The sequence below is a fragment of the Myxine glutinosa genome, chromosome 9 (genome assembly GCF_964187855.1).
Source record: "Myxine glutinosa chromosome 9, kmMyxGlut1.1, whole genome shotgun sequence".
In the NCBI taxonomy this organism is placed as follows: domain Eukaryota; kingdom Metazoa; phylum Chordata; class Myxini; order Myxiniformes; family Myxinidae; genus Myxine; species Myxine glutinosa.
The window spans coordinates 88,068,770-88,089,567 of NC_136269.1; the positions used below are offsets into that span (position 1 = coordinate 88,068,770).

General features: G+C 41.8%; 1 protein-coding gene across 1 annotated transcript in view; it reads left to right on the forward strand.

The window, feature by feature from the left end:
* Nucleotides 1-20,798, forward strand: part of LOC137435239 (cadherin-7) — a 140,405-nt gene that overhangs the window by 71,168 nt on the left and 48,439 nt on the right. The window contains exons 6-10 of the mRNA XM_068128857.2: nucleotides 1,649-1,816; nucleotides 4,261-4,448; nucleotides 12,480-12,733; nucleotides 13,377-13,635; nucleotides 13,870-13,972. Coding sequence (XP_067984958.1) covers nucleotides 1,649-1,816; nucleotides 4,261-4,448; nucleotides 12,480-12,733; nucleotides 13,377-13,635; nucleotides 13,870-13,972 — 972 coding nt within the window. The remainder of the gene's footprint in view (nucleotides 1-1,648; nucleotides 1,817-4,260; nucleotides 4,449-12,479; nucleotides 12,734-13,376; nucleotides 13,636-13,869; nucleotides 13,973-20,798) is intronic.

A 20,798-nucleotide genomic window follows, 5' to 3' on the forward strand; every position in this document is an offset into this window, starting at 1 on the left:
CTCCCCCCCCCTCTTCTCTCCTCGCCCCCTCTCCTCCCCTCCCCCCGTTCCCCTCCCCTCATCTTCCCCCTCCCCTCCCCTCCCCCGCCCGGCAATGCCGGGTACTTCTGCTAGTAAATAATAATAATAATATCTATCCATATATATATACATACATACATATTCTCATGGTGAACTGCAAAGCTCTTGTGTGCACCACTTGAATGAATGAATACGGCTTGAATTGAATGCAGAGCATTAGATTTCATCACGGGGAAATGTGGAAGGTTTTAGACTCGCCAAGTCAATCTCCTGATTTAAATCCAATGGAGCATGCATTCCACTTCCTGAAGCGGAGACTAAAGTCAGAAACCCCCAAAACAAACAACAACTGAAAATGGCTGCAGTAAAGACTTAGCAAAGCATCTCAAAGGAAAATGCCAATAGTTTGGTGATGTCGATGGGTCACATGCTCGATGTAATTATTGCATGCAAGGGAAATATGTAACCAAAGACTAACTATTATACGACTTTAATTTACTTTAAGTGAATCTGTTCCAATACTTATGCTTACCTAAAATGAGGGGACTGAACATACAAAGTGTTATCGTTCTTCAATGGTAAAACACACATTATATTTATAGAAATACCAAGAAATAAAAGATGACCTTCTGTACTCTTGCCTCGTATTCATCTTGTCTCAAATCCTTTTTTTTTTTTGAATTTACGTATGGCAGTAGTAAGAAATTTGACTTTAGTGCTCCAATCCTTATGGAGGGCACTGGATATACACACAGTACATGAACACCTTTGTGATGTCTGTGCCTGCCTCACCTTTCTCATCTCCTCTTCTGCAACCCCCACACCTCACCCCCCCCCCCCCCCCCCGAGTAAATTTAAGTTGATTAAGTGTTTCAATTGAATCAGTGGTGTTGATGTGGAGCAGACTTGATGGGCCAAAGGGCCTCCTCATTTTCCAAAGTTCCTATGTGTATTTGTGTTGATAAGGAATTGTAAGTCGTGTTATTAATATAAAATGTAATGATATAATTTGCTATATTTATTTAACGAAGGACAAGATTAATTCCGATTTTGTTCTTCACGTTCGTCACATTCATTCTCAATAATGATTTTCTGTAAGATAATAGTGGGAGGCTGATAACCTGGAGGTTACCATCTCAAACTCTGAAGACATTTTGTGTGCAAGATTTGTATAAAATTTGCCACAAGTAGCAATTTCATTAACTGATGACTTATAACTTTATTTGCTTCTTATATGACAGTTTTAAGTCAACAGGACCCAAGTTTTAGCAACTGATGTAAATTCTACTTGTATATTATGGTATTTACAATTTTACTCACTTACCTTTAACCATGTTTGTGGTTGACAGGATATTCAAGAGACAGCACAGATGCCCAATTGTAAACTGATATCCTGGTGCTTCACATGTGTCACATTAACGAGCGCACTATCTCTGGGCAGGCCTTAAGTTTGAGGCTCGTTTTCCAGCATTCCTGGTGGACATTGGAGATTAGAATATGCCTTTGAGTGTTGCTTCCATGGCCAAATTATAATGTACTATACAGCGGCAATGCAGATCATCTGTTGAAAATGACCTACATAAATGATGCAAACCAGCAGCCAATCACCTACGTCTTTCTCCAACAGGTGAAATCCGCACGGCTTTAGCGGACATGGATCGGGAAGCACGCGAGGAATACAAAGTCATCATTCAGGGAAAGGATATGGGAGGTCACATGGGGGGCCTAACAGGCACCACAACAATCACCATCACACTCACTGACGTCAATGACAACCCGCCCAAGTTCCCCAAGAGTGAGCTGCCATTTTATTTTGTCTCCACATCAACCCTTCACCATTCCTCTGTTTCATTCCTTTCTTACTGTCAGACATTTACCAGATCCATATAATCAGCTATCTTCCTCTTCTCCTCCCATTGTCAGGTGATCACTTGAGCTTACGACATATACCATCTGCTACTTGGGTTGTTTTCTCATAACCTAGAAGTTTTACTTTATGTCCCAAGTTTCTCCCACTGATAAAGAAGTTAATCGTGTATATATTTTAATCTGTAGGAATTAGGGTAATATATTTATTTCTTATGTATGGGCAGAAGGGTTGTGGGTGAGGGGGGAGGGGTGGGACCAGGGGCCATAGCTTGAGGATATTGGTTAATGCATGGAATGGTTTCCATAGATAGATAGCGGCAACAAAGGAGGTGGATAAGTTTAAATGGGAATTAGATACAGTCACGTGAAAAAGTAAGTACACCCCATGAAATGTTTTTAAAATCTTTTTAACATATGTGGACATATCAATATTTGATCTTCATTTAAACAGTATCTACAGGTAAAGGTGATCTAATTGAACAAAAAAACAATGAGAAATTGACTTTGCAATAATTTATTCAACAAAAAATTGTTGCACAGCATGCACATGCACAGCTCGTTTCAAATCCCCCCACAACATCTCGATGGGATTTAGATCCGGGCTTTGACTTGGCCATTCCAGAACCCTCCAGTTCTTTATTTTCAGCCATTCCTTGGTGGATTTACTGGTATGTTTAGGGTCATTGTCATGTTGCAAGGTCCACCTTCGGGTGAGCTTCAACTTTCCGACAGATGGCCTGACATTATCCTCAAGCACCCTCTGGTACAATGAAGAATTCATAGTGGATTCTATGATGGTGAGCTGCCTAGGCCCTGATGCAGCAAAGCTGCCCCAAACCATAATATTTCCACAACCATGCTTTACAGTTGGTATCAGGTTCTTGTGATCAAATGCTGTCTTTGGTTTTCGCCAAACATGTCTTCTGGTACTGTGGCCAAATAGCTCTACCTTTGACTCATTTGTCCAGAGCACATCGTTCCAGAAGTGCTTGTCTTTGCCTAGGTGTTCATTGGCAAACTTTAGTCTTGCCCTGATGTTCTTTCTGGACAGCAAAGGTTTCCTCCTGGCACACCTCCCATGTAGATCAAATTTGTGCAGCCTCTTTCTAATGGTAGACTCGTGCACTTTGACATCAACAGTGGCAAGCGCTACCTGTAGGTCCCGTGATGACATTCTGTGGTTATTAGAGACTTCTTTCAGCATCTTGCGGTCTGCTCTCGGGCTGAACTTGCTGGGGTGGCCTGGCCTGAACAAGTTGGCAGTTGTTTGGAATCTTCTCCACTTGTAGATGATCTTCCGGACAGTCGAATGATTGGTTTCAAATTGTTTGGAGATCTTTTTAAATCCCTTCCCAGACTCGTAGGCATCTATAACCTTCTTTCTGAAGGCCTCAGAAAGCTCTTTTGATCTAGGCATGGTGACGCCGCACACTTCAACAACAAAGAGCGAACCAAACGAAATGTCTGAGGTTTAAATAAGACAGGTTCCTCCAAGATCCTCTCTGACGATGTTGTAATCATTTGCACCTGAGCTGGTGCACCTGATTCCAATTTTCGGTATTTGAAGTAGTGATAAATGTCGGGGTGTACTTACTTTTTCCACATGCAAAATTTGCATTTATGTTTATCTAAATTATACAATGGACTGCAAAATGTAAATGTTTCATGATATTTGTTATATTATATCACCTTTATCTATCAATATTGTTGAAATGAAGATCAAATAGCTGTATGTTGAAATATGTTGAAAAAGTCGAAACTTTACATGGGGTGTACTTACTTTTTCACGTGACTGTAGGTACCTGGATGCATTGGAGATAGAGAGGTATGGGGATATTGGTTGTGTTGATAGAACGTAGCTTGTGTGCGGATGGGTGATGATTTCTGTGGTTGGTGCAGTGAAGGCATGATGGGCCGAATGACCTCCTCCCGCACCAAAGTTCCTCTTGGGTATCCTTGTGTAACTTTCAGCAATGGAGAATCATCTGGATGATAAAATACCCTGACCCCTCAATGCGTTGAAATTCAATCCCATTCTCCCAGGATGATAAATGATATTGGGAGGAAAAGGAAGGTATAAAATTGCTACGTTTAAACAGAAGAACGGGTTGAAGTTTAATGAAGACCAGGTCACTTCTTGTCAAAAGTTTTCTTTTCAGCAAAATCCAGAACGTATTTCTACTTCAGCGTATGTTATCTCTCTTCATTTCATTTTCAATGTCTCTCTGTATCACCTTTCCTCACCTCACACATCTAATGCTCAGCAGATCCTACACCTAATATAAAGCATATGAAACCACATTTCTCCTGACTGGAGCACTGTCTCATTACCATGAATAATGTATCTTCTCATCCCTTGATATGTCACAGGCAACTACGGCATCTCGGTGCCAGAAATGGCACCATTGGGTTTCATGGTTGGGCAAATACATGCCGAAGATGCAGACGTTGCTGAAAACGCAGCGATGACGTACACCATTCTGAACGCTGAAGTCTCTGGAACGTTTCTGGTGGAAACTGACCCCAAAACCCAAAAAGGAATCATTACCCTGGGAAAGGTCAGTCATAGGAATGGGTATAAGGTGTAGTGAGTTGGGTTCATGCTAATACTCTCCGGCTGGCGTTAGGTGCTGTTTCGACAGCCGCCTGTGACAAAAACTTGATTGTAGTCTGCCATTTGATGCACCAGGTGGTGACGCACCTTCAGAGTTCAGTTGTTGGATAACTATATGCATTAACTTTTGACTTTGATATTTCCGAAGAAATGCCTCCAGGTTTCCGAACCACCGAGCTGCATGCCACTTGAATGAAGGGGGAGAAAAAAAAACGTTTTAAAATTTAATGCATCTCACATTGAGCGCACGCTGCCCTCGCTGTAAAGAAACAAGCGACGTGGCATGCTCAGCAATCCAGTTGTTCACAACCCGTTTCCCAACCCAACCACCTGCCTGGAGTTTCTCTTAAACTCTTCAGTGTGAGCCGAGATAGCTTGGCAGAACATCGCCATCTTCACAAAATGCCTTTGATGTCAACCTCAGACACCACAAGAGGTCCGGAGCTGGATGATTGAAACTCTCTTTCTATCCTTCTTTATTTCCTCACTCGTTTTTTTTATCACCGCTTCTCTTCGTGACTTCCATTGTTGCATATAACAATGTGGAAGCTGTTTGGAATATCGATGTCTACAAAAAATGCTCATAAATGACAAATGGTCATTCGAGGCCCCATTTTGGAGTGAGGCCCACAGCAGGCACTGCTTCATAGAGCACTACCTTTAAAAGGAGATATAATTATATCGACTGTCCAGTCTGCAGTCAGGCATGTGGTAATGATCCCGTGGAATATTTCCTAAAGGTAGGCCTTTGGGTCTGCAACTTTGCAAATGAAATGTTGAAAACAAATTAATGAGATTTGGAAGCAACATGAGCTTAATGGTCCAGGTGGCCTCTTTCTGCTTTTGAGTATGATTGTTTTTTCATTGTGCTCTTATTCTCTTATACATATTACGTTGGGGGTTCATCCCCCACCGATTCCCCAAACATGTTGCCATGTTGAGTTCCATTGTCCTGATAGACCCGAGTTTAAGTCTTCTTACCACAGCAAGTGTTTTCAGAAAAATAAAATTGTCACGTCGTAGTCACTTCTTCCTTGACAGCATCTACTCCATTTTTGTGATAATCCTCTTCATTAATCGCTTAGACCCCTCGTAACTTTGCCCTTTTCTCCCAACGTTAAATTGCAAACGGTGCAAATGATTTGTCTTTAGCCTTGTTTTCTTTTGAGCATTTTTTTTATTGCATAGTATAACCACATGGTATTAATAAGGAGAAGCCCTCACATCAGTCAACCCTGCATTCCTTCATGACTTAGAACAAAGGACGCTAAAACGAGGCCCAGCTGCTCTCAAGTGCAGTTATTTTGTGGCTTTGTAGTGCAGACAGGTTGCCACTAATAAACTTGGGCCTACAAAGCATTGCAATCCCGATAGATTCCCAAGGCAAACCTAATAGCCACCCTGTTCCACTTCATGTAGTCAACAGCAAAAATACGAAAGAGCCAAAGGGAAAAGCACCAGAGAGAAATGAAAGCATCGAAAACAAATGACCATTCATTTTATTGATCACAGGTATTTGATGCAAATTTCTTGCCAGATTTCTGGCAATAACGATGTGTTTTACCTATTTTTGAAGAGGCTCAGTATGACCAGTTGGAACCTCGGCCGAGTCATACCAGAGACTTTATAATGGTACGTGCTGCTTCCTTGCTTGACGCTCAGCATTTAAAAAGGATATAGTATGGACAAACAACCATAGGTTGGTAGTCATTGCGCAGGCTTGATGGGGGTAAGCGAACTCATTATTAATGACCTCATCCTTGTATTGCTGGCATGTCAAACTACCACCCTGATCCACATGGATGTCTGTGAGACCCTGTCCCCTCAAATGATCTTGCCAACATAGAGGTCATATTGGTTGGTGGTGGCTTAACCGTTGAGGTGGTTGGCTTAGGATCTTAAGTACCTGACTTCAAGCTATAGCAGTGCCAAAATCAAACCAAGTGAGTTGACTCACCTTCTCAACCTTCCAAGGTTGGAAAAATCAGTACCAGCCTGCTGGGAAAAGTGAACCAGTCGAGTATCCTGTGTCAGAGTGACGACCCATCCAGGATTGTGCCATCGACCTAATGAAACCGCCTCTGCAGCCTCATGCCCCTGGCGGCACGAGTAGGGTCATCCATAGAGGACGTATTCGACAATGCTCTGTGTGTACATCTCCAATATCTTCAGCCACATCTCTAGCCTATCATGAAGGTTAAAACAGAACCTTGGTTTGTTCTGTAATGAAATTCTGGAAGGTCTTTCATAAGGATGGTCGAGAAACAAATCTGTCCCATGAGATACTGATCACCAGATATCGATATTCTTCTGAAGTCATTGATCTCACCCAAGCCCCATGTACAATATCACATTGATGGAACATCGTGTTGCTGAAGTCACGGCCATCATTTTTCCAATGACTTATGTGACTCTCACGAAGATCCGCACCAACGCTATTTGGGTGACACCATGTCCCAGAATACCACTCACTCTACCAAGTTCCTTTTCATTTGAACATCATCTTTGAGTCAAATCTCAAAGTCGATGAGAAATGCTCAAAATAATGGGATCATTAACAGTTTTAAAATGGATGATTGATCTGGTTGATATGAGGTGTGTGCACAAGAATGAGCAAACTTTCATATCTGAAAATCTTGATTTAGGTCCCACAATCATACTAAAGGGTGCGTCTCAAAAATGTAATGATTTGAAAAAAAAAAAAATTTTTAAACGTCTTCGTGAGTACAAATGTCAAATATAGTATAGCGAATTAGGTAGGGTAAGCATTTAAATTGTTTGTAGCAAATGTATTTCGACATTTCTATTGGAAATTTCTTTCTTGTCAGGAAGAACGCAGAGCTGAAATCAGTGATGGAAGTGCAGCGTGTGTTCAGAAGACAATTCCCTATACATAATGCACCAACCTCGAAGACTATACGTCATACAGTTTCAAAGTGCAGAGGGACAAGCTCCATGAAAAACAATAATGCAGGACACTCTGGACGTCCGAGGAATATATGGAATTTCAGAGGCCATAAACAGAATTAGCGAAGTTATTGCACGTATCCCTGGAAAGTCAACAAGGAGCATTTCCCATTAAATTGGAGTATCTGAAAGCAGTGTCATGAGAGCGTTAACGTCTGATCTGAAAACTTTCCCCTCAAAATAAAATTGATGCAATATTCATCCTCAGACGACGAGCGTCACGTTATGAATTTTGTGTGTGATTAAGCAGGATTATCGATCAAACAGGAATCCATAGAGACGCCAATTTTCAGCGACGAATGCAGTGTTTACATGAATTGTTTGGTGAACAAACAGAATTGTCAGTTTTGGGCCACGGAGAAACCAGCCCACTTAGTCTGGCTACCTCTTCACTCCCCAAAAGTAATGATTATGGTGTCGTCTCTGTAGTCATCGGATTTACGGTCCATACTTTTTTTGAACATCAGGATGCTGAGGAAGTAAAGGGGTAGCTGTGAATGCGGAACGTTACGTACACATGTTGAACACATTTTTCTGGCGTCACGTGAGAAACGGTGCTTGGTTTCAACATGATGGAGGAGTTGCACATACAGCTCACGCCTGTCTGTGCAGTGTCTCAATAATCACTTTCCTGGCAGATTAATTTCCCAACGATCTGCTTGTCCTTGGCCTCCAAGATCTCCTGACCTATCACCTTTAGATTTACTTCTGTGGGGATTTGCTAAGGAAATTGTTTTCAAAGAGAACCCAATGAACATTCATGAAGTCAAAGATGCTGTAACGCGGGTTATTTCCAGGGTTATTTCCAGATATTTCCGTATTTCCAGAATTCATGAAGTCAAAGAAAGTACATTTTTGTTGCCGACCAAAGAGTTACCCATGATTTCTTCCGAGGATTGAAATTTTATCTTCGTTCTTTGTTTTCGATATCAAAGGGAGGCGCAAAGCACCTCTCCCTTTATATATGGGATCGTTTCTCTGTATGCAGCTTTAACATGGGGACTGAAAATACGTTTATCGGCTTCTACTGGACAAAATCGGCTGCAAATTTCAGAAGTAAATGCCTTGTACATTGAGGTAATATGTTCCAAATTTTATCAACGTCCGTTTCTGCATTCTTGAGTTTTATTTAGAAAACCCTCAAAATCACGTTAGTGTCTGTCCGTCCATCCGTCCGTCCGTCCATCTGTCCACCAAAAATGTGTTGGCGCTTATATGTCTCGGGCTATACATTGAAACGAGCTGAAACTTGGAATATACATCGGTCAATAGGTCTAGTTAATGGCTTTTGAAAGAAATTCCACCTAAGTGCAATAGATTTTGCTTTAAAATTAAATATATATAAATAAAGATACGAAAATAAAAAATATATAAATATAAACACACATAAATAGATACAAATACAGTCACGTGAAAAGTAAGTACACCCCATGTAAAGTTTTGACTTTTTAAACACTAGGGCATGCCCGTACTATATATATATCTAAAATTATATCCCCCCCCTCTATTTACATGAAATGGTTTGGTCCAAAGCGAACGGCTTGCGAGTGGTGACAATCCCCCCCCCCTCTATTTACATGCAATGGTTTGGTCCAAAGCGAACGGCTTCCGGAGTTTGGTAAAGAAATCGCCATCGCGTGCACAAACGCGCAGGAAAGCGAATGAATCGCAAATTCGTTTTTATTAGTTGTAAAACATAGTTTAACGCCAACATAGTTTGCAAACGTGAAATAAATGAATACGCTCTCAAATGTGCCATCCGAGGCAGAGTGTGCCCGCCACGTTCGGCACACGCGATCGTTCGCTGCTCTCTGATTGGTTGAATCGTTTTTTGGACATAGCTCGGTAAGTAATTGTCCGATTAATATGAAACCTTGAAAAGGCACATCCTCGGGTCCCCAGCAATATACCTGGCAAGTTAAAAGTATATCGGACCCGTGGTTGTCGAGAAACAGCGGTCACAGACAAACGTACAGACAGACAGATAGAGATTACTGGAATTATAGATAGATATTTCAACATACAGCTATTTGATCTTCATTTCAACAATATTGATAGATAAAGGTGATATAATATAACAAATATCATGAAACATTTACATTTTGTAGTCCATTGTATAATTTAAATAAACATAAATGCAAATTTCGCATGTGGAAAAAGTAAGTACACCCTTACATTTATCACTACTTCAAATACCTAAAATTAGAATCAGGTGCACCAGCTCAGGTGCAAATGATTAGAACATCGTTAGAGAGGATCTTGGAGGAACCTGTCTTATTTAAACCTCAGACATTTAGTTTGGTTTGCTCTTTGTTGTTGAAGTGTGCAGCGTCACCATGCCTGGATCAAAAGAGCTCTCTGAGGCCTTCAAAAAGAAGGTTATAGATGCCTACGAGTCTGGGAAGGGATTTTAAAAGATCTCCAAACAATTTGAAATCAATCATTCGACTGTCCGGAAGATCATCGACAAGTGGAGAAGATTCCAAACAACTGCCAACTTATTCAGACCAGGCCACCCCAGCAAGTTCAGCCCGAAAGCAGACCACAAGATGCTGAAAGAAGTCTCTAAGAAACCCAGAATGTCATCACGGGACCTACAGGTAGCTCTTGACACTGTTGATGCCAAAGTGCATGAGTCTACCATTAGAAAGAGGCTGCACAAATTTGATCGACATGGGAGGTGTGCCAGGAGGAAACCTTTGCTGTCCAGAAAGAACATCAGGGCAAGACTAAAGTTTGCCAATGAACACCTAGGCAAAGACCAGCACTTCTGGAACAATGTGCTCTGCACAGATGAGTCAAAGGTAGAGCTATTTGGCCACAGTACCAGAAGACATGTTTGGCGAAAACCAAAGACAGCATTTGACCACAAGAACCTGATACCAACTGTAAAGCATGGTGGTAGAAATATTATGGTTTGGGGCAGCTTTGCTGCATCAGGGCCTGGGCAGCTCACCATCATATAATCCACGATGAATTCTTCATTGTACAAGAGGGTCCTTGAGGATAATGTGAGGCCATCTGTCGGATAGTTGAAGCTCAACCGAGGGTGGACCTTGCAACATGACAATGACACTAAACATACCAGTAAATCCACCAAGGAATGGCTGAAAAGAAAGAAATGGACGGTTCTGGAATGGCCAAGTCAAAGCCCGGATCTAAATCCCATCGAGATGTTGTGGGGGGGATTTGAAACGAGCTGTGCATGCAAGAAACCCCTCAAACATCGCACAGCTGAAAGAATTCTGCATGGAGGAGTGGGCAAAAATTTCTCCCAGTCTATGTCAGAGACTGGTAGACAGTTATAAGAAACGCCTACTTGAGGTTGTTTCTGCCAAAGGGGGCAATACCACCGATTAGAGCCAAGGGTGTACTTACTTTTTCCACATGCGAAATTTGCATTTGTTTATTTAAATTATACAATGTACTACAAAATGTAAATGTTTCATGATATTTGTTATATTATATCACCTTTATCTATCAATATTGTTGAAATGAAGATCAAATATCTGTATGTTGAAATATGTTGAAAAAGTCCAAACTTTACATGGGGTGTATTTACTTTTTCACGTGACTGTATATACACACTTTATAACTCTTGTAAAATATTATTACCCAAATCGAATGTCCTGGATTCATGGCCTAATGGATAAGGCATCAGACTCCCAAGCTGGGGATTGTGGGTTCAAATCCCATGTGGGTTAAATATTTTTTCCCCTTATTTTTCAAGTCTTTTATATCGTCTTGAATAAAGTATTGTATGATGAACAAATGCATTTTGTTCGTATTTAAAATGTATCTTGCAAAATGTATCTTGCAAGGCATCTTGTGAAAAATTCCAGGGGCATAGAAAAGGCCTATTTATATGGGATGTGCCATGTGGCAAACAATATAAAAGAAGGGACATTCTTGGGTAAAATGTCAGGGGCATAGAAACGGCCCCTTTGTATAAGGGTATGTGCCATTTGGCAAGGTATAGAAAAGAAGGGGCATTCCATCGCTTGTAGAAAATGGCGAACAATACAAAATAAGGGACATTCAAAAATCTCGTGCGCATGCTGGACTACCCTCGTGGTCTGAGGATGAACCAAGTAATGCTCTAGAAAAGTTCATATAAAAGGGCGCCAATTTCATTCATACACCTGCATGAAGAAGTAAATGTATTTTATTTGCCAGATGTAGGGCGTTCCTTTATATAAACTTTTCTGGAGCATTCCTTGGTTCCTCCTAAGAACACGAGGGGAGTACAGCATGCACACGAGATTTTTTTTAATGTCCCTTCTTTTCTATTTTTCGACATTTTCTACAAGCTATGGAATGTCCCTTCTTTTGTATACTTTGCCACATGGCACATACCATATAAAGGGGCCTTTTCTATGCCTCTTGCATTTTACACAAGAATACAATATGTATTTCCATTTTTTTTCTCCCTGTTTTACTTCCTGTGTGTTAGCCCTCATTCATAATTGTTTAATTTGTGAATGAAAACTAGCACACAGGATGTCAACCAATTAATTAACTAAACAAGCCAATGACATCATGCCTAAAATAATTAACACTGGCAAGCATTGTCACGCGACAGTTACCAGAAGCAAGGACGATGCTGTTTTGATAGTTCAATTTGCGTTATATGTGCTCTTCTCATTGGAAGCTCGGTGATTTGACTTGATGAACTTTAACCAGTAATTAACAGAAAGCAACCAGAACTATTTACATTTATTAAGAAGTCAACCCAATGGTAGTTGACCCTACCAGGTCATGGCTAAGTGTCCAGGCATGCTGGGCCACAGGCTGTGTGTTTGCATCTGCCAGATCACTTAACATACTGTCAAGCATGAAGCTCTATTATGTTGAATTGATTGAAAGCCAATCTCCGGTTTTAATCAAGCAGAACAAACACCCAGCCAGTTGCTCCCATTAGGCATTTGAGCCAATTGTCTCTGACCTCCTTTTTCTCACGCTTTGCTGTGCTGATTTCCGTGCTCCCCTTTTTTTCACCATTGTTCAGCCATTGGATTTCGAACGAAAGGCGTATTATCAACTGCTGGTGCAAGCCGCGAACACACATGTGGACTCGCGGTTCACAGCGCGCGGACCTTTCCGGGACTCTGCCACCGTCCGCATCACCGTGCAGGACGAGGATGAACCGCCGATCTTCCTTGCGGATGTGTACCTCATGGAAGTTTCGGAAAACAGCTCAGCAGGAAGTTACGTGGGCAGTGTTTCAGCGCAAGACCCCGATCGAGCTAAACAGACAATCCAGTCAGTTCCAGTTTCATCACCCTTTTATTTATGACTGCTCCATTTGCCTTCCTTTTAATTCATCATATTCTACTTAACAAAGTCTCTTATTCTAGTCGTTTTCATTTATTATCGAATAATTCCATAATATGCATTTGTAGAAAATAAAAATTAATAATAAGATGCAAAAAGACAGGTATTAATTTGGAAATGTCTGCTGGGACGACCAGCAAAGTGGCATCATCTTTGATTGAAAGCAAGAGGATCTTTCGAGTTTGGCAATAACTTCGTAATCCATTCAGAAATAATCCTTTAATCCATGTGTCTGAGACACTGGATTACATGTGTGATTGAACACACTTCCATAGCTCTGCTTTCCTCCTTATTTAAGGCACTGGTATGAAGAAGAACATTCTACTCTTTTTTATTGCAGTGCCTTGAATACAGGGGCCAATTGCTCATTAGTCAAGCCTCAAACACCAGATTTAAAACTGCTTTTTTCTCAATTGAAGTATGTGCTCTGTTTTCACTTTACTTTCTTGACTCCATTCTACTGCTTATCATTCACTTCAATTTATTTTTCCATATTGCATCGTTTTTCACGAGCTTTCTTTCAGAGCAATTTCATTCATTCTGAAACAGCCTGTGCCGCTTTCCTTGGCAGCTACTCCATCAACCGGAACTTGGACCCGGAACGGTTCTTTGACATAAACCCACAAAGCGGTGCTCTGCGCACGGCACGCGTGTTGGACCGTGAGGTGCACCCGTGGCACAATCTGTCTGTATTTGCCAAGGAGGACGGGGGCTTTGGCCTTTCAAGTGAGGCAACCGTTGCCGTGCGCATACGAGACGTGAACGACAATGCCCCACAGGTGAACACGGAGGAGGAGGTGCTGGCGTGTGAACGTACAACACACGGCAAGGTGAGGAGAGATTGAAGCAGGTACAAAATGAAAACCTCATCTAGGAGAGTGGGATGGATGTGTGTGGTTGAGTTAAAAGGTGTGGGATTGGTGGATGGCATTGACTAGTAGAGGACCAAAGGCCCGCGGTGATCGTGACATGCTTAGGCAATAATCTTCCTATGACAAAAGGAAGTGAGGATAGGAGCAGATGCAGGGTTAAATGTCAGATTGTTTGATGTCTGCCATGTTCAGGTGCTGCGGGAACTCACTGCTGTGGACTTGGATGAAGGAGTTCCATCTTTTCGTTTTTCACTCCTCAGGGACAACCCCAACTTCACAATCATACATAATCCCAGTGAGTTTAACAAACACCTCCTCTACTCCCTACCCCGACTTCTCACTGCACCACTACCCCCCTATTGCTTTTCAACCTCCCTTTGCTATTACTTATACGGGCATGACAGCATATCAATTATGTGCAAGCATAGTTTACATCTCTTCATAAATTAACCATCGCCACAAGGCCTTTACTGCATCCTAAGAATGAGGAAAAGTCAAGGGAAATGAATTACATGAAGACCGAAGTTGATGAATATCATGTTCAATCTTTCTTTGTATATAGAACAGGAGGAAGAGCTCAAATAAAACATAAATATCGTTTTGAAGAAAGAGACATGATAAACATTCATTGGACCAACATTATAATGTCAGATGATGCGAGGGCCTTCCTCTTCAGGCCTACAGTAAATACAAGTAGGTATTAATTTTGGCTTCTTGAGCAAATGATCAAATTATTTGCAACTAGCAACGGTATCCTTCCTACGGGCGGGGCTTCAATTGGGAGGCCCAAATGAAAAGGCAAAATATCAGAAATTGAAGGTTTTTTTTATTTTAAACGATTTATATAAACATCCGTTAAATCAAATCACATGCAAATCATCAAAATCTAAACAGTATTTGTATAATTTCAATAAAAGCCACATCACTGTTCATATCGGTAAATATTATTCCATCGTGTTTGGAAAAACTGGAAAATTGGAAAAAAAATCCTAATTGGAAAAACAATGTAGCCTATTTTACTCCAGGGGGGTCCCAGGATTACCCACCCAAAATTTCGTTGCGATCTGTTCAGCTGTTTTTGCGGTACCTGGGAACGGACGGACGGACAGACTTTTGGTGAATTATAGTAGGATGACATATAATTATTATGCGTAATTTTTTCTTCAAACGAGTTTTTTTGTTTGTTTGCTTGTTCTTCCGTTTATCAAACATCTTGTTGCGATGTGCAATATAAGCATTGAGCTGCGGAAGCATTTTCTTGGCTATTGGGCACAATCCTCGACGTGTCGCCACTCCGAAGCAGGACACTTAATGGCTCATTCATCCCAGTAAGCTGGTACTCATTGCCGACCTCGGAAGGAAGGCAGGGGTGCAAACTCAGGACCCAGCCACCTTAACCATTACGCCAACACCAGTCTTATTGAACGCGTTGATTCATGCACCTTGTAGTGATGACTGATCGCAAGTTTCTCGCATGAGGTTCTTAACTCCTACCGATGAAGGAAACCGAGTGTCTCAGATTCTCAAATGAAAACACCCGCACAGATGTTTTATCACACTAATCATTGTTATAATGTGCCAAACAACCGATTACATCGGAGAAAGTTCTGTACGGAATGTGATTTTCACCGCTTGTTTGGATCCTGATTGCACTACCTGGTAATGTACAACCAATCGATGCGGCAAATGATGCACACATTCATCAATGGGCATGGAAATGGTAGACAGTACTCTTTACGATTAGCAGCTCATAAAAGCCGGTGTGGATCATGATCTTAAAAGCGCAAGGAGAATTATATTATTTTAAGCTTCTAACATGGTCTTGTACCTACCTAGTCATTTGCATTCCCTCAAACAAGCGATTCCATCCAAATCATACTTACATATGCATATTGATTAACCCTGTGCAGCTGATGTTATAGTGTGTTATAGTGCGCGCGTGCGTGTGTGTGTGTGTGTGTGTGTGCGTGCGTGCATGTGTGCGTGTGTGTGTGCATACATGTGTATGTGTGTGTGTGTGTGTGTGCGTGTGTGTGCATGAATGTGTGCGTGTGGGTGTGTGGGTGTGTGTGTGCATGCATGTGTGCATGTATGTGTGCATGCATGTGTGCGCGTGCGTGTGCATGTGTGCGTGTGTGTGTGCGTGTGTGCATACATGTGTGTGTGTGTGTGTGTGTGTGTGTGTGTGCATGCATGTGTGCATGTATGTGTGCATGCATGTGTGCGTGTGCATGTGTGTATGTGTGTGTGTGTGCATGCATGTGTGCGTGTGCATGTGTGTATGTGTGTGTGTGTGTGTGTGTATGTGTGAGTGTGTGTGTGTGTGTGTGTGTGTGTGTGTGTGTGTGTGTGTGTGTGTGTGTGTGTGTAATAAGCTTTTGGAGAATTCACTGCAACCTCATGGGTTACTATGTACAAAAGATATTCCTAGATCTGTGCATTTATAGGAAGAGCAATAGCTAAGTGATATAGTTCTTACCTTTGAGTTTTCCTCGTCTGGGCTTCATTCCAGTCGGATAAATTGAATTAAAAGATGTTATTTTGTTGATTTGCACCCTGGGCATTGCATCATTCAAAATAGAAGATTAAGTTTACTGTTCTCCAGAGTGAAGTTAAGCGGGTCACACGCACCTGTGCACATTATAAATCCGACTGGGTTTTTTTTAACAGACCAGGTCATTGTTTGCCAGAACACTGGGCCGCGTATTCCTGCCTCCTGACCCTGTGGTGGGTGATCGTGGTACAAGGAAACACTAATATATGACGACGGAGTACGAGTCTCTGTGAAGGTTAGGAATGGAGTGCACTTGAAACTCTCTGGAATCACGAAAGACATTCATATCGAAACAGCCGACAAAAGGCGGTGCTCTAGCTGTGTGCTGCACCAACCGTTACAAACAGGATGCTTTTGGGAAACCTGCCAACACGGGCTTTCAGGTGAACAAACGCTCTACTTCAGTTAACTAAGACCTTAGTACGTCTAACCGAAAGGTTGTCAAGAGGCCATGAAAGATTTGCTTTCCAAACAGGAAACCTCCTCTTAATGCTTGCAACCTCATTTCCACTTGTCCGAGAAGGTCACACATTTACCTTTGGCAGAGGTTCACCAGGCCAACAATCCCTGGCTGCCATATCATTTATCGGTGGAATTGCTCCACTGAAATGGTTTCTAGTTAACGTGACAATAAGATAACTTCTCTCATTCAGTCTCTATCTTCTTTCATTAAGGATACCGATCAGGCACTCGTGACTTTTGATCGTTTTAGTTATCCCCGACAAAAGGCAAACCTTTATCATCCACAATGGATGTCCTCTCTGTACTATGTCATCTCTCATGATGAGGGATTTCGGACACTCGAACACTTAGTTAATTGTCGCGCTATCAGAAAAGCAGCTCTCTCTGGACTCTGTTCCCCCAAATATTCCTACAGGTCGCACAAGATCTGCCAGCAACCCTCTTATGATTAAACTGCCAAAATCTGGGCTCTCTGCTCACGTTCACCCTTTCATTCCCCTTTTCTCCCGCCTCTGGAACAAACTCCCTCACTCTCTTCAATCCCACTCCTCCCTCCAGGTCTTTAAAACAGCTGTTCACCACCATCACTTATCTTCCCCCATCCAAAACCTTGATCTTTTCTACCCCCGCTAATTCACCCCAAATCCACTTTTCTGAAATTCCAACTCCTTTCCTGGAAGTCCTAGCAGTGTCTGGAAGTTCTAGCTGTGTCCATGTTTTTTTGTTTTTTTTTTACCTCTCCCATCCCCCGCCCCCCTTCCCATGCCTCCTCCCCCCAAGCCCTCTCTCTCCCACAGATCTCCCGATGTTCCTGCTCTCAAATGTTGTACTTGTGTTCTTCCCCCTCTCTCCCCATATTGTCTCCCGCTCCCTTTATTTTGTCTTATGTGTGCGTTTGTTATTTGTTTTTGCTTTTAATTAATGTTAGCTCTTACACGAGCCTCGATCTTGTACACAAAAAAAAAGAAGCTATCACTGAAACTTTACTTTGCTTAACTGGATTCGTTCCCATTCTCGTTTCCCTTTTCTTTTCTGTGGAACGCTACAAACAAACTTTGCCAATCTTTGTGTTGGTCACATAGAGGAACACCAAAATCTTTGGCTCCCTATACATAGGTGACCACATCGGTGCGACATTTTGTGGTCGACAAGAGCTCGACAAGTTCCATTCTTTTTGTTAATTGTTTTCATGATGCTTTTGATTTCATACGTGGGATTACGGATACTTCTGTCAATTTTCTTGACTAGTACACCCACCCGCACACTACGGGAGGGGCAGCAAAGGTCATTCCTCTTTGGGGTACATCGATTACAATCGATCTATGGTCGGGTCTCCAGAACATTGGGTGTGTGTTCGTTTACCAAGTTTCTTGTGAAGAGATCACCAAGTGGTTTAAGCATTTGAGCAAGCATTCCATTCAAAAGCGTTAAGGAACGGCTGGCTTGGCAAGCGCTAGCTAGCTGCTTGGTAAATGAGCACAACCCGAGCTTCCTCCCTTTCAGTTTCGTTTTAAACAGCAGGAGCGAGTTTCAAAAGTACACTACGAAAAACGCCACGTTAGCACCAGGAAGGGTCATGTTATTACCCCAACACTTATGTGGTACTTAGAGTACAGACTACAGTAGATCTTCGCTCAGTTCTGTAAGTAAAACTTACTTCACGGGTGTCGGGATTCCTCCAAATTTCTTCATTTAATGTTATAAAGAGCACTAGCGACTATTTAAAAAGCTAATCATGTGTATTTGTGGTTCATAATATTCATTACTGTTGATTAATGTTCATTACTTCTGGTAGAGGCCGTTGCTCCCACGAAAACGCCATGATAAGCTATTTATATACGTTGACTCACCGGAAAACCCCTTGGGGAGGTGGGATATTATTGGTATTAATATTGTTTTGTAATAACATTAATATTACGCTATTATTGTTAGTGTTATTCGAAGCGGCCTTGGAAAAACGCCACGATAAAGCTAACTTAGCATGCATATACACCTCAACACGCAACCCCATTGACGGCAATGGTGGGGAAATCCCGCTCGGGGGAGAAAACCCCCTGGGGGAGGGGGGAAAATGAATGCGCTACGACCTTCATTATGTAACCCTTCATCATCCTGCCACGTTTGGTTGAGATTGGATAAGTAACGACAGAATGTATTGGGGTCGAATATTCATCAGACAGACAGACACAGAAATGGCGTATTTTAGTGTGATATTAATGTTTCAGGTCAAGGTAATGGCTTAAACAACACTGCACATTACAAGCTTCCTAGTTCACACACTGACCTGTTGTATTCATCCTTTAACCCGGACCAATATTCCTAATTTTCCTTAGGCCCCTCCATTTGTCCAGCGATGATTCGGACTTCGAATCAAAGTCTGATGAGATGTGTCAATTATTTTTCCAATCATGATTATCCCAGCACGGTTGTCAGTCGCTGTGCTGGACCTCGCATGAAACATTGAAGGAAGCGTTTACGACCTTCCGAGCTTAAGACCGAAGGAATAATTGAATTTCCAGTGTCCACCATTTTAGTAACCTCTCAGTAAAGAACATAGTTCAGAGAAACTTCAGAGGTGTTACGGAGAAACTGCTTCGGTTTTATTTCCCCCAACCACCTATTATTTATTTCTTCAATGTGACAATAATCCACGAAATTCCCTGGTTAAGGGACCATTACAATTTCATCTCCAACAAAAAACTTTTTAAGTGTTTCTGAAAGCGCTATAACACCTGGGCTTTTATCAAAACAACCACCTAATTTGCAGGACCTAAAAGCTCCCGTAAAGATCCTGACCATTTTGACTGCAATTCCACTGACATCACATGTCCCACCTGCATTTTCTGTAACAAACTCCACATCAAGGTGACGGGGCAAAAGCCTGGGTGATCGTTTCAGTGAAAGTGACACTGACTGGATGTGAGAATTAACAGCGCACATGTCAGGAAACCAATATCCCAACACTTCAATCTTCCCAGACACTCCACGCAAAATGACTACCTGTGGAATTTCCCTTAACCACAGCACTTCAGAAACTCAAAGGCGGAAAGAGCAAAAAAATGTATTTTCAAACTCGGCACATTCTCACCCTCAGAGATTAACGAACGTTTTTTTCTAAATTCCTTAATTCTCCTTTTCCAATAAAACTTTTAAAAATTAATTTCCCAATTTTTTCCCCCCGTTTTTAAATTTTATTTTGTGCTCCACTCCTCTTCTTCATCTTTGAACCCAACAGCCTTTTCTCTCTTCTATTTTCTTCTGTTATTATAATCCCATGATTAATGGCACAACTCCCTTTGGTCCTTGCCCTTTGATCTTTCACCCTTCTTTGATCTGGTCTCTCCGATCTATGAACTTTGACCAAGTTATGCCCCAAATATTTTCCCACAATCCTAATCCCTGTCTCTCTCACACAATCTTCCCTTTCTTCACATCTCTCCAATCTCCCCTATTCTTCCGTTGCTCCATAATACTCTTCTCTTCTCTTCCCTGCATTGTCTCAAATGGGTTTATTTATTTATTTATGAACTGGCTGACTAAGCCCCATGTTTGGGAATGGATTTATAATTTCTTCCAGGGTGCTGGTGATCAATTTTAATTGACATATACCATGTGATCTTTAGTGTCCACCAACAGTCGGTGCTAACAGACGGGTCCTCTGGATTAGCATCCTTCTGTTGGACAGCACACACATCAATGTCTCGCCCTGCATGGGAAACACCAGGGTGACAGGATATAGCTGTGTCGGGATTCTAACCCAAGCTCGACAACCCAGAGATGAGTGTGCGTACCTCAAGACTATCCTTCAAGTTCTCCAAAATACTTTTAACTGCACCTTGGATATCAATAGATGCTTTTCCAGAAATGTACCACAGTTAATAACTTAATATTAAAACGACCACCACTTTGATATTTTTGTGATTAATGGCTCATACAGGAACCTGTACATAAATCACGTGCAGAGAAGATGTCATTGCAATTTGACATGAAGCACAAGCACGTTAATAGATAATGGACAAGTACACACCAGGTATGAACTTTGCACCTGGATTATCCAGCATCATAAGTCAAAGGTTCAGGTGGTCTCTTAACAGGCCAAACCAAA